The 16540-nt window shown below is 34.4% G+C and overlaps 5 protein-coding genes and 1 long non-coding RNA gene across 9 annotated transcripts; 4 read left to right on the top strand and 2 right to left on the bottom strand.

Moving 5' to 3' along the window:
- The first annotated feature begins 9 nt into the window (after positions 1 to 9).
- On the top strand, positions 10 to 1696 carry LOC111424352 (F-box/LRR-repeat protein 7-like). The gene is made up of 4 exons (XM_023057855.2): positions 10 to 394; positions 449 to 804; positions 864 to 1080; positions 1139 to 1696. Exons 1-4 carry the CDS (start codon positions 212 to 214, stop codon positions 1676 to 1678), a joined length of 1296 nt encoding a protein of 431 aa, XP_022913623.1. The 5' UTR covers positions 10 to 211; the 3' UTR covers positions 1679 to 1696.
- On the bottom strand, positions 627 to 9895 carry LOC111424367 (uncharacterized). Of its 3 annotated transcripts, XM_071197143.1 has the most exons (8): positions 8901 to 9895; positions 7664 to 8817; positions 7426 to 7607; positions 7309 to 7369; positions 7136 to 7234; positions 5478 to 5744; positions 1989 to 5268; positions 627 to 799 (listed from the first exon to the last, which is right to left on the bottom strand). In XM_071197143.1, exons 3-6 carry the CDS (start codon positions 7428 to 7430, stop codon positions 5529 to 5531), a joined length of 381 nt encoding a protein of 126 aa, XP_071053244.1. In that variant the 5' UTR covers positions 7431 to 7607; positions 7664 to 8817; positions 8901 to 9895; the 3' UTR covers positions 627 to 799; positions 1989 to 5268; positions 5478 to 5528. The 3 variants fall into 3 exon arrangements, 2 of the variants coding, with proteins under 2 accessions (XP_071053244.1, XP_071053243.1); XM_071197142.1 differs by having other exon boundaries at positions 1989 to 5744; XR_002707610.2 differs by lacking the exons at positions 627 to 799; positions 1989 to 5268; positions 5478 to 5744 and adding an exon at positions 5769 to 6625.
- LOC111424366 (uncharacterized) lies at positions 9753 to 11751 on the top strand. Its single transcript, XR_002707609.2, has 2 exons — positions 9753 to 10447; positions 10552 to 11751. It is a non-coding gene; the product is annotated as an uncharacterized lncRNA (long non-coding RNA).
- A 1030-nt stretch (positions 11752 to 12781) lies between these two features.
- LOC111424398 (mitochondrial transcription termination factor 3) lies at positions 12782 to 14077 on the top strand. The gene is made up of 3 exons (XM_023057911.2): positions 12782 to 13443; positions 13493 to 13707; positions 13766 to 14077. The coding sequence occupies exons 1-3, from the start codon at positions 12875 to 12877 to the stop codon at positions 14041 to 14043; spliced, it is 1062 nt and encodes a 353-aa protein (XP_022913679.2). The 5' UTR covers positions 12782 to 12874; the 3' UTR covers positions 14044 to 14077.
- LOC111424397 (endoplasmic reticulum-Golgi intermediate compartment protein 3) lies at positions 13675 to 16482 on the bottom strand. The gene is made up of 4 exons (XM_023057910.2): positions 16182 to 16482; positions 15971 to 16129; positions 15357 to 15917; positions 13675 to 14406 (listed from the first exon to the last, which is right to left on the bottom strand). The coding sequence occupies exons 1-4, from the start codon at positions 16270 to 16272 to the stop codon at positions 14069 to 14071; spliced, it is 1149 nt and encodes a 382-aa protein (XP_022913678.2). The 5' UTR covers positions 16273 to 16482; the 3' UTR covers positions 13675 to 14068.
- LOC111424399 (reactive oxygen species modulator 1) lies at positions 14595 to 15338 on the top strand. 2 transcript variants are annotated; one of them, XM_023057912.2, is made up of 3 exons: positions 14595 to 14714; positions 14810 to 14983; positions 15045 to 15338. In XM_023057912.2, the coding sequence occupies exons 2-3, from the start codon at positions 14853 to 14855 to the stop codon at positions 15151 to 15153; spliced, it is 240 nt and encodes a 79-aa protein (XP_022913680.1). In that variant the 5' UTR covers positions 14595 to 14714; positions 14810 to 14852; the 3' UTR covers positions 15154 to 15338. The 2 variants fall into 2 exon arrangements, with proteins under 2 accessions (XP_022913680.1, XP_022913681.1); XM_023057913.2 differs by having other exon boundaries at positions 14822 to 14983.
- Positions 16483 to 16540: the final 58 nt, after the last annotated feature.

The raw sequence follows: 16540 nt of genomic DNA on the forward strand, positions 1-16540 counted from the left end.
TTTAAAATGTCATAATTGTCAAAAATTATTACTTTTTTATTTATTGATTTATAAACCTTATAATCGAAAAGCTTTATTATTTATATTGATTTTGCTTGTAAAACTGGTTTAAAACGACGAAAATATATGTTCATATAACGTCAAATGTCATTAGTGATGTTAATTTAAAAATTTTGTGAAGACAAGGAATAAGTTTAAAAGTGTCAAGAAAATGAATAAAAATTCGTCGTCGCGAATGCCCTCGGCTATGTCAGTATTAAGAAACCCATTAAAATCAACCTCACCATCGTCTAATTATAATATAACTTCAACTTGGTATCATAACCTCCCCATTCCTATTTTGGTTAAAATTTTTCGGTACTTTACCCAATTGGAATTAAAAAGTTTAATGCTGGTATAAAAAAATACGTTGTAATTACAAGTAATATACCTAAAATTTTTGTTTGAGGTTTGTATACAATGGAAATATGCGGCTCAACATCCCGATCTATGGAAATCGTTAACAATCCGTGGTAATGACGTTCCGATTAATTTTATTTGCAAGAAGATTCGCAGTTGGACGAAATTAGAGTCGGTTCGTGCTGACGACATATTGGAACCGGCAACCGTCATTAGGCAGGTCTGTAGGTGCATACCGGGCATCAAACACCTGGCAATAAGGCACTGCACTCCAGGTACGGTGCCGGAGTCCGCGATCCGTTTCGTCATAAAGTCGTGCCCTCGACTGGAGTCGTTGGACTTGAGTGGAACTCAAATCAAAGGGACCACTTTTTACAAAGAATTATCATCCCTTACACACCTAAAGTTGGTAAAAATCAAAATTTCAAATTAATTAACTAACAAAAATCAATTTTTCTTTTTAGAAAATTAAATTTGAGCGATAATCCGCATTTAGGCGCAAAAGATTTAATCACGGCAGTTTTAAATTGCCGAAAATTAAACGATTTAAGAGTTTCAAAATACGTATGTAAAAGTGAAGTTTTAAAAGATGATGATGCGGTTTTAATATTTTTAAGTACTTGTGACAGATTGATTTCTTTAGCTTTTGATTGCGCAACTTTTTCAGTTTCAACTTTCGGAGTATATTGAGTTGCCCAACTTAATTTTTATTTTTTTTTATAAAATCATTGTTTTCTAGGTAGTTTTTAATTGTAGAAAATTAGAAAGGCTAGCTCTTTTTAGCGCAACGAAATTAGTTGGGGAACAATTCGCTTCGATATGGCAACAATTCCCCCGATTAAAAGTATTAAAAATAACCAACGCGTATCAAATCAACGACATTCACGTTATGGAACTATTCGAAGACGGGGAACGCGTCATGAAAAAATTAACCGTATTGGATTTATCTGGTTGTTGGAAAATCACCGAAGGAAGTTTGGATATTATAGCGAACGTTGCGCGAAATTTAGAAAAGTTAAGTTTAAAAAGTTGCAAAAGCATAACCAGCTTGGAATCGGTTTCGAAATATTTATTACAATTAAAAATGCTCAATATGGCATTTATGAAAAGTTTACGTTTAATAACCGCATTTCCACTTCCTCGAAAACTAAAAAAACTTTATATCGATGAAAATGATGAAATTTTGGGATGGTTAAAGTCGCTGGAAGATAATCATTCGTTTGAGGTTAAAATATGCCTTTCGGAGTACAATAAAAACATTAAAGATGCTGAACTATAAATAAAGTTGATTTAAAAAACTAAATCTTTGTAATATTACTTTTTACAAAGCAACAGAACAGGGGACTCCCTGTAAAATATATACATTTAGGGGAATCCCGCTAATCTGTACGTATGTATTGACAGCAGTAAAGCTACTTGGTTCATGGAAGTACATAGTGCGAATCATTTTATCAGCAAAGCTTATACTATTGTGCGTTTATTTTTTGAATTGGTCAGTTTTCAACGTTTGTAGTTTTTATGGTATCTTTATAGTTTGCGTAAATTTTTTAATAATAATAATATATTTTATTGTCGTAATAAACCATTACCTTCAGCAGAGGCAGCCTTGTCTTTCGTAAGGCTTGGTAGAAACGCTCTACGAACTGTAACGGGACTCGTCACGGGTCACTGTAAGGTAAACAAGCATCTTTATAACCTTAAGCTTGCTATTAGTCCTCTCTGCCGCCTCTGTAAAGAGAGCGAGGAGACGGTCCGACACATCTTGTGTGAATGCCCCACTCTGCAAGACCTCAGAATGAGAGACTTCGGAAAGGAATGGCCGACCACAGATGGCATCAGGAACACACCTCTGAGCTGTATCCTAGCCTTCGGAAATTCCTTAGGCTGGTTGATGTAGCCGGAGACAGTGTAGAAGAATGTACAAGGGGCCCGTTGGGGCCTAGGTGCTGTGTGCGTAGCATACCCTCCGCTTTCCTACATACATACATACAAACCATTACTACAAAACGTTATTGAATACATAAGAAGTAGAATGAAATATTAATAATACAAATATACATTTCATGGCAATTACACACTACACATTACGCATTAAAATTGTGAGACTGAACTGTCGTGAGATATTCCTCGCACGAATAGAAAACGTTCTCCATCAAATATTCTTTTATTTTCCTCTTAAACCGTTCCCTAGACAGCGCAATCAGCTGCGGTGGTAGTTGGTTATAGAGTTTTGGACCCCAGTAATCCACATACTTTTGCGTTGATGCAATTCTGAGGTACGGTACCTGATATTGGTGTCGTGATCTTGTCAGATAGCTATGGAAATCAAGGAAGTTCAGAAAATCAGATGCCCCACCCCAGAAAAGAACACCATACGACGCCACCGAGTGAAGAGATGCAAAGTATGACAACCTCGCTGCCTGGCGAGGGGTTACTTGTTTTAGTCTTCGTATTGTAAAGATAGCAGAAGTCCGCCTAGTCCTCAGATGCTTCAAGTGTACTTGCCACGTCATTCCGCTGTCTAGATGCATACCCAAAAATTTTAAAGTTGTAGATTCCCTCCCACGTCGAGTGGTCTCCAACACTATATGTTCTGTTTTTTCACTGTTTAGTTTGAGCAGATTTTTACTGAACCATTCTTGAGTGGACACTATAGCTTCTTGTGATTTATCCTTTGTAGTGTCCTTTAATACGATGGATGTATCATCAGCATATAAATATGTTTCTTCAATAATGTTGGAAGGCAGATGATAAACAGGAGAGGTCTAAGAACAGACCCCTGAGGAACACCATGTTTGATTTTTACACTAGACGATCTATTACCATTATACTCAACATATTGTTGTCTGTCCATCAAATAAGATCTTATTAAATTTAGTTATAGACCTCTAATACCATAAAACTGAAGTTTACTCAGGAGAATGGAGTGGCTGATGGTATCGAATGCCTTACTGAGGTCCAGCAGGTCGATCTGAACCACATTTTGCTCATCGTGTGCTTTCGTTATAAAGGCAATTACTTCAGAAACAGCCGTCATTACCGATTTGCCTAATTGGTACCCGTGGGGACTGGTCGCAAAATATTTATTGGTCTTAAAGTATTCCACCAACCATCTTGCTATTAATCTTTCAAATATCTTGGAGATAACGGGCAAAATTGATATAGGTCTATAATTGTTATAGTCCTTTTTATCACCCTTCTTATATAATGGCAGGACTCTCGCTGTCTTGAACTCTGAAGGAAAAATTCCATCGCTGACACATTTATTGAACATAATATTAAGATTGACCGCATACTGTTCTATTACTGACTTTATTATATTGTTTGTTAAGCCATATGTGTCTAAGGTTCTATAGTGCAAAGGATTTGAAGAACAAAAAGAATGCCAGCAAAAACCTTCATAGCTAAAGCTCACAAATCAGCTAGTGGTCATAAAGTAGTGAAAAGTTCTTTTCTGTTGCAATGCAAAAACTTTCCCGTCTATTGGATGGCTGCCACAGCTTTCAATGAACAAGGGATTACCGTTGTATTAATTGATAATGCTCCAGCTCATCCTCCAGATTTACAACACGAAAATGTAAAGGTTGTCTTTTTACCGAAGAATACAACTTCTTTATTATAGCCATTAGATTAAGGGATCATTTAAACTTACAAGTTTATAGTTTAAGAACTGAATGAAGATGATTTAATGAACATGGTTCATAAAACAAACCAACATGATGAAGACAATGATTCGAATGAAGAGCAATTTGAACCAGTTGCGTGCACAGCAAGAATCATTAGCTTAGGACTTGAATTGTGAAGAAAATTGGGCAACATTTCATACAATATGACACAAATCTGTAAAGATTTTGCAAAATTTCGTTAACCATTGAGCCAAAATCGCATCAAGAAAACTCAAGTTCATGAAAGTGATGACGTTTTTTTTTCGTTTAACACGATTTTACTTAACAAAATCCAAGATTTCAATTTACACTGTTTTGTACAAAACCTATCTTCAATGTAAATGGGGAGATAAGTGTAATAGCCTCTTAATCAAAATGGAAATCGTTCAAAACTGTAAATTTAGTTTTTAATTGATTTGGGTAATAGCAATAAATTGAAAACGGAACGAAATAGGGTGGTCGTTTTAATAGATCTCTTCTGGTGTGGGAAAATTAACGATGGTGTGGGAAATATGTGAAATTCGATTTAAACCATCATGACACCATAAAATTGTCACCGTAGTCACCATCGTTCGCTTCCGCTTGACGGTTAATGAGATTTTAATAACATTTAATAGCAACAAACTTGTCGCTACTGGAATTTATTATATTCAGGTTGAATTAAAATTTTAATTACGTTCTTTGAAAAATAAAAAATTAACGACAAAGAGGTTATGTTATAAATTATAACCTAAATACGTCAATGTCATATTTATGTCTAATTGACAAGTAGTGACTTAAACTTAAAGGAAGTAAAAAGTGTAAAAAATTTTTATTTTTAAACGAATACTTTTTAAGTTTAACGTACAGGTTTTTTCACCGTTGGTTTACCAAGCGCGACTAAGAAAAGGGGTGTTTTAGACGCGTGCACCCGTCGCGGGTTCTTCTGAACGGAACCTCGAGGCCGTCGACTCGGTGAGGAACCAGCGCGCCGTGACTAGGCACGACGACGACGACGATTCGTTCATCTAATTCCCGGTTTTCCGCTGCTGTTAGTCGCGGCGGTAGCATACGGTCGGCGGGACTTCGGGACTCCGCTCTTTTCAAACGGATTTAATTGTAAAACCCGGCTCCGGAAGAGAAAAGACGAAGAACCCGCGCTGCCGTTCAAATTGGTTGTACAGTTAAATCTGCATCTGTCGCCGTTTATTCCACTTCCATCAACCTTATAAAACATTCTTTCAATAGATCAATTCGAAAATAATTGGTATAAATAGATTAACGCTGTGGAATTTTTCATTAAAAACCTAACTTAGATATAGATATGAAAATTTAAAGAAATCCAATTTTTTTTAACTTTACTTCTTTCTTTGGAAAGTTAAATAAGCAAAAGAAGTAGACTGAAAAGACGTTTTGGATGCTTGCGTAGAGTACCTAGAGTTACGTTGGTGATCTTCGCCGTGAAAATAAGTGCAATTGTTAGGCTTAATGAGGTGGCGAGGGGAGACACGGTCCGCTGGAGTTGCCCCGAGCGCTGCTCCTACCGTATCTGCCATCTTCGGCGAGCGCGATACGCACCACGTAGTCCCGCACCGGAAACGGCTCTCGCGCTGCTGGACGCGCAGCGACGAAAGGGGAACTGAAAGCCGGATGCTCTTCGGTCAACGATTTCGATGATACGTTCAGGAAGATACCCAAAATCTAAAAATAAAATAATCTAGAATTATCTAAAAGAACAAAGATGTCAATTTTAACCAATAAAAGAATTGTAACCTTATTTTCGATTTATGACTAAACCAAGTATTATTAGGCCATGTTTTTAATGTTATGATTACTAACACTACGTTTTTTGCCAATGAACACATAATTTTTGCTGTTGAAGATTGTGAAATTTTCGGAAATAATTAGTGCATTGCAACGTGCTTTAACATAACTAACACTAGCTAACATTACCTACTTGCTACCATCACCTAGATGTATAAATTGAAATAGATAGAAAAAATAGTACAAAATATTTCTTTTTGGAGCACCTGCAGAAGATGCTTCATCTCTGCAATCATACCGAAGCTGCAATAAAATGCATGAAGTGATGTCCAATTTATTCTGTTTTAATTCCACTTTCCATGTTGTCATTGCACATCTGTTATCAAATGAATTTTCCTCCGGAATTGCAGAATAACAAGAAAATATTGGATATATTGCACACTATGGCAACAGATGTGAACTTACCTGAACACAGGGAAATTTACAAGCGATACAAATTAGAATACAAGCAAGCAATTCAACAACAAAAAGCTACAACTCTTTCCAACTATACACAAAATAGCGACAATCGTTCTAAGGCCATTTGGACGGTAATTAAAAACGAATTCTACCAAAAGAAATTAGACACCAGTTGTGACTATGACGGTCCAACTCCGGATGACTTTAATAATTATTTTTGTGAGATTGGCAACCAGATGCACTCTGAACCTGGACCTGTGCTCTGTCCGGAAGTCTTCGTGAAGAGAAGCATGTCGTTTGCGAGTTCTATTTTCCTCACACCAGTAGATTTGATAGAGGTCGGAAATGTCATACAGAACCTAAAATCAAAAAATACATTAGACTTGTATGGAATTTCATCAGTTTTATTAAAGAGTATACAAGACGAAATAGCAAAACCGTTAACAGATGCCATCAATCTAGATGGAATTTATCCAGAAGAATTTAAAGTTACGCTAATTACAGGCCCATCGCAATACAATCAACACTATCCAAGGTCTTTGAACGAGTCATAAAGAAACGACTGATTGACTTTCTTGAAAATCTGTTACGGGTCCTTTGGAACTGATAGCAAATGCTTTCAACAAAAAGGAAGAAGCACTACTCAAATGCTGCGATTTGACAAAGGCTTTTGATTGCGTCGACCACCAGATTTTGCTCGCTAAACTAGAGTACTACTTCACTTTCACTCTTTAAGACATATCTCCAGGATAGAATACAAATGGTTTACTAGAAAGGAAGATTCTCGGCAAAAAGATAGATAGGGCAGGAAGTGCCACAGGGATCTGTTCTTGGCCCAGTTTTGTTCCTGATCTATATCAATGACTTACCACAAAATTTAACGGATGATTTGATTCGCTGATGATACTTCGCTGTTGGTGACATCTATAGATAGACAGGAACTCATCGGAAGGTCCGAAGAAGTCGAGCTGGAAGCGAAAGAGTGGTTCGCCAGCAATAAGCTAAGACTGAATGAGAAAAAGACGCAATCACTCATACTCACCAATAGAGAGCCAGATACGGGACATACGATTAAATTCCTTGGTCTCAACTTAGATTCCCACCTGAAATGGAATTCACATATAGAATACGTTACAAAAAGTTAGCCACAGCAACCTACCTCATCAGAAGAATAAGGATTATCTCAACGCATGAAGCTGCTAGAACCGCCTACTTCAGCTACTTTAATTCCATACTTCAATATGGCATCGATGTGTGGGGATCATCGTCTCAAACTTCCAAGCTCTTAATCTAGCACAAGGAAGCCCTTAGAGCTTTGGCGTGTGCAGGACTGCGAGATAGCTGCAGAAGCATATTTAAAGCTATGCAAATATTAACTGTCGCTAGCGTCTACATACGGCTCTTTGCAAGGTATTTGGCCAACTGGTATGTTGGGGAGTTGATGGCACAAAGTTCAAAGCCCAGCAAGACCTTTGAACTGCTGCATAGTCTTCCTTCCGCTGGTCCCAATCTGCTGGCCTCCATGTATATCCGTGGTTTACTTATCTGTCCCATTCGTCTTACGTGGCCAAACAATCCTCAATCATCCTTTCGACCAGCTGCATTTGAGTTCTTCTCGAATACTGCTGTTTCGCACTCTATCCCGTCGTGTCTTTCATGCAACCCTCCGGAGGCATTCTATAATATCAACTGATGTCCTTCCTCTTTGCGGTCTAGCTTTCACCACCATAAGTAAGTATAGGGTTTATAAACTCTTGTCTTGGCCTTCCGGCTTATTTCATCTTTTCTAAACACACACCGACTCAGGGCATACGCCTTAGTAGCCTTGAGCACTCTGTTCCCGACCTCTTCAGTAAGGCAAACTTGCCCATCTGATGGATTGTCATGCCCAGATATTGATAGCTGCCGACTTGGGTGAGAAGTTGACCAACACATTCGATGTGAATGTTATCTACCTGTTCCTATATCCTAGTCACAATCATAACTTGAGTCTTCACCTTGTTCAACATCAGGCCCTTGCTTCTTTAGTTGCAATTTCTTCTCCAAGTGTGCGATGAGGACTACATTATCTGCATATTTCAGAGCCTGGTACATAACCGATCTGAGGTTGAGCATGCCGACCACCGAAGTTTCTGCTCTTTTCTTGCATGTTTTCATCACTTCATCCATAAAATCTACAAATAGCAATGAGGATAAACTGTCTCCTTGTCTAACACCTTTTTCCATGGCGAACATGAACCTTATTACTGGTAAATAATGACTTCTAAAGGTTTGATATTATGTTGATGGGCTATACTCTTCACAGAAATTTGTGAATTTACGTGGATCCAGTTTATCATCACTTTCTTGATGTTTTCAAATATAATGTTTCTTCGTTCCTATCTTTAATTTAACAAATCGTTTACAATTTTAAGTGGATTACCAACCTAGCTAGTTTCTTCCAATCTCCACCATCCTTCGATTCATTCTATATTTCGAGCCTAACGTCATCAAAAATTGTTTATATTTACCTCGTCGTCTGTTAGTTTTATTGGGATCCATTCTTAGCAACCTGTAAACATAAAAGATACTTCAGATCCAAGAATGACTCATTTTGACGTTTAATAGCAAACAAACAAAGGAAATTAAACTCACGTTTCTTAAATTTGAAGTTTATTGAATATCTTCAATAAAGCTCTGCATTATATGTTGTTGCACTGTAGTTCCAAAATGTGTTGCATTAAAAAATCCAAAATGTCAAAGTGTTACTCATATCAGAAATACTGTCAAAAATTGTCAAATCTGAAAATTTTGTTTCTAGACTTTTGTTCTGCTCTGTAAATCTACATATGTATGTCTTTTTCTTATTGTTAGATATTGAAATGATTATTAAGATTGAATTGTAATTATTAATTATAAACAGGTAGATGTCAAATTTGAAATTGATGAACTGAGGAAATGATAGTAGCGGTGAAGATGAAAATAAATGAAACCGGTACAAGAAGTCGAATGCACGAAGAGGAAGCTTCTAAAAGACATTTTCCGCTGTTCGTTCTAACCAGGCTAACCAACGTAATCGGCGAAAGCTTGCGCATATTTAGATCGAATTGAAGGAAAAGATATGAATCATCATCACCACGGCGCAATGATTCCGTCGTCTCGGTCTCGATGACTTCAGTTACGAGAAATCGACCCCGTATTTCCGTTTACTTAATCACACTAATTACCAAGAAGAAAAACAATGCTTTTTTTTAAACTGGTATAAATGGAAAATTTAAGAAAATAATAATAAGAAAGGGTTTCGTTCATATTTGCAAGAATCGCATCATTGCGAAAGAAAAGGGGGGATTACAACTATAGTCACTTCGTTCCGGTTCGTGCGCAGCCGGTAGATGGAGTACTGTTCCGATGACTAATAATCGGCCCCGTCGAAGCCACAGGTGCAATGTCCTCGCCCCGGTGTCGGCGGCGGTGTGTGCGCGCCGTTGCCGCCGCCGCCGGTTCCGCAGGTGAGTTTTAACGCGGAGGAAGGGGGCCCCGTTCTCTCGAACTACCTGTCGACCGCTCTCCGCAACTACAGTCGACAAACGACCGCCGAACCCTGCGAATGGCACTGGAAGAATTCACGGGGTACCATTTTCTAAACACCCGTGGACTTTGAGTGCCATCCTCAGGGGCGCAAAAAAAATTCGTCAAAGATTTTTTTAAAAGTGTTTAGTGTTCGAAAAACAAAAACCAAGTGATCTTGAAACAGAAAAAAACGTTTTTTCTTCTTATCCTAACGGTAGTTTTCTTTAACTTTAGAGTAGGAAATCGGAATCCTGTTATTATAAATGACTAATCCGAATTCCACGTGTTGAAAAAAATAATATCAGTATAAAATTGATTTAATTTTATCGGATTTCAAGAATTCTTTTTATACAAAGTGTGAGAATGTTGCAACTTTTGAATAACGGCGAACAAACGTCTTTTGGGTAATATAGAACAATGATGTAGGAAAGATAGAGAGGCGGCGGTGGCGATGAGGAGGACGCCGCGCGGTCGTTTTCTGAACCGTGAAAGAAAGCAACCTGGGAACGGATCTGATCGTCGGACAACGACGGGAAAAAACCGGGACTGGTTTCAATGTAAGACGAAACTACAGCCGTATCGCGTTTTAAACTCTCCCCCTTTTATCATCATTCTTCTGCATCCTTCATATGGTAATTATTAAAATACAATATCATCGTAATCATCTTTCAAAACAACGTTTTCAATTACTTGATTGTTTTGTTTTCTTTTACGAAACATTGTTTATATTATGTAGGTGAGCCGGTCAAAACAACAATATCAGCTGCGATGCCGAAAAACTACGCCACGTATTTATATCCATACTTATATTCTATATACCAACATTATATGGTGTGTAACACGTTGTATGTATGTTATTATGTAGTGTGACTGTTCGTGTTGACCTTGTTCGTTACAAAAAAAACTCGCCTACTTTTTTTTTTCTAAATTTTTTTATAAATAATTATTAACGCGGTTACTTCTCCCCTACTTTACCTCTTCGTAATTGTCATCCTACCGAGAATCCACACGGTCAACGAACCGGGAACTAAAAACCGACCGCCATCTAAAACCATCATCATCAGCAGCAACAGCACCACCAACAAATAACAACAGGTGCGAAACAAAAGGGACTTTCCATTGTTTTATAATTTTTTCTTCCTTCTTTTTTTTTACGTCATCTTTTTTCATCCTTTCTAATCCATTATAAATCTTAAACCCCTTTAAATTTCTATCAATGTTTGTAACATATTTGTTTATTGTAATAATTTTTTTTATTTATTCTCGGTGAAAAAGAGAAAGAAGGGTCTTCTATCTATTTAAGTTGCCTGGTGTTGATAGCTTCGAACCGTGACGGTGGCTCCCCCCTTGTCACGGACTACCAATTCCGACTAGAAAATGTTGTGGAATGAGAGCGAAGCGTATAGGTGGCGTGATGATTCCCCGACACGGTTTTGTGATCGCATTTGTAACTAATTTCTTCTATTTTTTTTTAATTTAAAATGTTTATTTCAACATTTCATTCTAACATTAGTTTACATCTTTTTATGTTGGTCAACCTGCATCAAGAATATTTTTAAAATATATTTTAGGTTATAAAATTAATTTTTCCTGTATAATTGTATCAAAAAGAACTACTTTCAACTTTAATTTATAATTTTCTTCAATAACTTCATTATATTTCAAGGCACCACATTAATGACATCTGTCAAATGTCAAAATATTATTACTTAAATAAAATTATTGCAAAAAAAATACAAAAGTGAGATTATAGTGTGGAAAATCCTGAATGAATCATTATTCTGTATAGATTGCAACATTTAAAAAGACATGACTACTTGTTTTATGTAATTAGATTGATTGTGGTTAAAATTACCAGTTTTAAATTGTTATAATCGCTTTTTCTATGTACTAATTTTTGTTAGATAAAATTTCAATAAAAAATCGTGATTTTTGAGCTATTTTGTTATATATCTCCTAATCCACAGCATAATAGTTTTTTAACAACATTACAAGGTTACTGTTTTCAACTTTGTTGAAAATTACCGTTTTCAACTTTGTTGAAAATTACCGTTTTCCGGTACGGGGCCCCACTCTAATATAAATACATACATACGCGTATTTAAACATCTACACGCTTTAAAGATATTAAACAATAGGTGTATAATTTTTATGCGATTTATATGTTCTTTTCGTTCTTTCTTTCGCGCAATTTTATCACTACACATTAAAACATTTATACAATAAATTATAATTCTAATGTTATATGCTATATAATAAAGTTATTTTCCATGAAAATTCACAATTTCCTTTAAACTGTATCATTTTTCAAATAATTAATATAACGCCATCTTGTATTGACAATCCAAAGCAATGTCATTTGACACTTTGAAAACAAATAGGTTATGTTTTACGCATAACCTCAAACTTATTAAACATAATATTTGATAATAATGAAACAAGTTTAAAAATGTTATCAAGACTACGAACAATACGTTTTTTATCAATATTAAACAATTAAATAAAAGTTTAAATACCTGGTTTAACGCCATCTTGCACTATCAACCCAAATCAATCTCATTTGAAACTTTTAAAATAAATAGGTTATGTTTAATACGCACAACCTCAAATTTATTAAACCTAAAATTTTATATTAATAAAACAAGTGTAAAAATGTTATTAAGACTACGAACAATACGTTTTTTTAGCAATATTAAACAATTAAATAAATGTTTAAATACCTAGTTTAACGTCATCTTGTATTAACAATCCAAATCAATCTCATTTAACATTTTTAAAACAAATAGGTTATGTTTAATACGCACAACCTGAAATTTATTAAGGCTAAAATTTTATATTAATAAAACAAGTTTAAAAATGTTATTAAGACTACGAACAATACGTTTTTTATCAATATCAAACAATTAAATAAAAGTTTAAATACCTAGTTTAACGCCATCTTGTATTATCAATCCAAATCAATCTCATTTGACACTTTTAAACCAAATAGGTTATGTTTACTACGCATAACCTCAAACTTATTAAACCTAAAATTTTATATTAATAAAACAAGTTTAAAAATGTTATCAAGACTAGGAACAATACGTTTATTAAGAATATCGCAATGTTTAAAAATTCCAAATTGTAACACATCCGATTTAAAAGAAAAAGATTTAAGTGTTCAGCAACAAAACGATTTAGTGATAAATAAGAATTTGCTTCAAGATGATCTGGTGGATGTTAAATATGAACGGAAATCGGTTTTGGAAGAGTGTACCGATGATATTTCACATGTGGCTCCTTATTTAAAATCGTCATTTAATTTAGCAGCATATGTTAATAAATCGGAAACACTACAGCAATTAATAAAAATGGGAGTAAATTTACATAAAATTGAAAACAAAACCAATGCTGCGCAGTTCTTATTAAGTTTGGATTTTGAGAGGGATGTTAAAAAATATGTGATGTTTTTCCATGATTTGGGTTTAACTGTAGATGATATTGCCAATGCTTTTACAAAGAATCCTTATATTTTACAAAAAGATCTTGATAACCTAAAAGTAAGAATTAATTATTTATTATACAAAAAGTTTAATGAAGATGGAATAATACGAATTGTATCAAAAAATCCTTTTTGGTTAATGTTTAGGTAAAGTTAACTTTTTACAAAAACTTTCCATTATTTTTTTTTGTTATAGCACTGATAGAATTGATAACAGATTAGGATTTTTTCAAGGAAAATTCGATTTACTTGGGGATGAAGTAAGGGGTTTAGCAACGAGACAACCAAAATTAATCACATACAATCTACAGCATGTTAAAAAAAACATTTTTACTATAAAAGAAGAAATGGGGTTTAATCCTGATGAAATGAAAAGCCTTTTATTAAATAAACCAAATTTATTTATGATGAGTAAGTCCTAAAAATTCTTTCTTATTAAAACCTTAAAAATTTCTATTTTTTTTTTTAGATCCTGATAAAATATTAAATACATTCGAATATTTACACAATCAAATGAATATAACTTTAGAAACGATATCGAAAGTGCCAGAAATTTTAACATTTAGAGAGTTCCGATTAAAACAAAGACATCTTTTTTTAAAAGAATTAGGAAGAGATCAATACGACCCAAAAAAACCCAATTATATTTCACTTCCCACACTATTAACCGGTGATAACGGCGAATTTAGTGTAAATGTAGCCAAATCATCACTTATAGCGTTTAATACATTTTTAAAAACCTTATAAAATAGTCAAATAATAAAAAAAAAGTTTAATGAAATTTTCCCAATTCTATTTTTCGTTTAATAAGTTTCACTGAGTGATATAGAAAAGAATCAATAAGTCCCGCCACGGTGTAAACCCCACCAATAATTGCGCAAACATTTGTAAGAAAATGTCCTAATGATCGTTCTGTTTCGGTAAATTTCACCATTAAAGGGGATAATTCGTATTGGAAAAAAGCCCCTGGCATTCCAGATTCACCACTTAAAATTGACACAACCTTTTTGTGTCTCGTCACAGAGAATTGATTTGAATAGATTCTTTCTCCGCTTTTTTTAACGTAAGCCGTTGGTACGATTTTGATGTGATACTGAAACATTGTTGCACCTAAAAATTAAAATTACATAATAAACTCAAATTTCCCGCTTATTTGTTAAATAAATTAAAAAAACGTATATGGAGATTGATATAATAGTATCTCTTTCTATCTTCAATAATTCCGTATGTTTCATCTCTTTTTAATTATTTAGTGTTGGATTCAAAACGTTCATCTCGATCAAGGTACATTATCAAATTTTTGTTGTAGTATGTAATGGCGTCGTAGCCTACAAAAACCCACAGTTTTTATAATTTTTTTTATACAAAAAGTAATTTAATACGAATCCAGATACTCATTGAATTAGCCGTTTTAATAGGTAATAAATCAATTTTATAAGATAAAACGCAAAAATGAAAAGTCAATTTTATAAGGCCCGGCTAAAATATTTGACTTTTTTTTGACATTTGACAGCATTCTTTATAGGTTATAAAAAAGCATCGAAAATCTCAAAGAAATGCCCGTTCCCGGTGGAGTTTATCAACAACAGGGGCCCTCGTGCTTCGATAAAATGAAAATGGGTTTCTTTTTGGGATTTTGTGTTGGAATGGCTAGCGGCGCCTTATTTGGTGGATTTTCGGCTTTGAGGTTAGGTCAAATCTCGGAATATGTAAAAAAGGAAAGTTAATTATTTTTTTTTTTAATGCAGATCTGGATTAAGAGGAAAAGAACTTGTAAATACTGTGGGGAAGGTTATGTTGCAAGGAGGTGGTTCGTTCGGAACATTTTTAGCGATAGGATCAGGTTTGCGATGTTGAAAGCTTTGAAGAGAGCAACCTTGAATTTAATAAAGTGTAATAATACCCATGGTTTTTATCATTAAAATTGGGTATACAAATTGTGATTTCTTTCAATTTTTTTAGGGGTAGTTTAAAGTGTTATTGTTATAGTTTCTTTTTAATAAAACAAAACGAAAAAAGCTAACCTATTTAAACCATTTTTATATGAATTTTTTTCTTACCTTCCTCTGCAATAGCCAAAGTATCTTTTAGTGGGTTATGGGTTTCGCTATCAATACTTGTCCCGAAGGATAAGTGCTTAATTTTGTGCGTAGTATTAAAAGAAGTGGATGAAAAGGGTTGTACATCATGAACATGTACATGATTAACTGTAAAACTTTTACCAGGAGCAATATGAAAACTTCCACTAACTCTATTTACAACTAATGAGCCATAAATTTGACAACCCTGTTGAAATGCACTCTTAATTTTCTCATTAAACTTTTCATCTTTACATTGAGTGATATTTTCTGGATTATCAGGGAATGCCCAACGGCGTTCGCGATAAGCCTCTCGAACATCTTCACAAGTATTACAACATCTTTTAGGATCTAAAGACGCCCCATAACAACTTCCACAAGATACGTTTTTAGCTTCTTCTTCATCTTTCGCTTTTATTATGATATCTTCTTTTTTAGGTTCTGTTATAGGCTTACCATCTAAATCTAAACTACGCTTATAAATGTTATGATCAATTTGGAGGTGTTGTTCCCCAGAAGAATCCATTGCATCTAATGCTAAAACTAAAATAAAATTATTACAATTATTGTTGAGATAATCTTAAAAAAGAACTTGCAATCACAAGAAACTTGAGGAACAATTATATCAAGGTTAATTTGAATGTTTGGACTTCGAGATGTATCCACAAATAATTCTTCTGTTATGTTAGGGGTTAAATAACTCATTAATTCCACGTAAAATAGTAAAGACATTATTATACAGCTTATTATGGTAACTAAAAAAGGTTAATTTAAGAATTTGTTGTAAAATGTTGAGGTTATACTTACTTGTAGCTCCTCCATACGTTTTTATGTTAAAATCTTCGGGTGTTTTTGGATAAGCATCGAATTTTCGTAATTTATTTAGTAATTCTGTCATTGTTAAAATAAAAACAAAGCTTTTGTTTAACTCTTTTTAATGTTGTGATTGTTGACTCTTATTGTTGTTTTGCTTACGTCAATAAAATGAATTAAAATTATTTGATGGTTTATATTTAGTGTAAATACAATTAATAGAAGAACATTTATTGTTTTAGAATTAATTGCTTTTATTGTTTTTGTATATAAATCTAATCTGACACGTATTTTTTTATCATTATTTTATTGGATTGAAGAATTTTAACTACTGATTGATAGATGGCAGCACT

The sequence above is a fragment of the Onthophagus taurus genome, chromosome 6, assembly GCF_036711975.1.
Source record: "Onthophagus taurus isolate NC chromosome 6, IU_Otau_3.0, whole genome shotgun sequence".
In the NCBI taxonomy this organism is placed as follows: domain Eukaryota; kingdom Metazoa; phylum Arthropoda; class Insecta; order Coleoptera; family Scarabaeidae; genus Onthophagus; species Onthophagus taurus.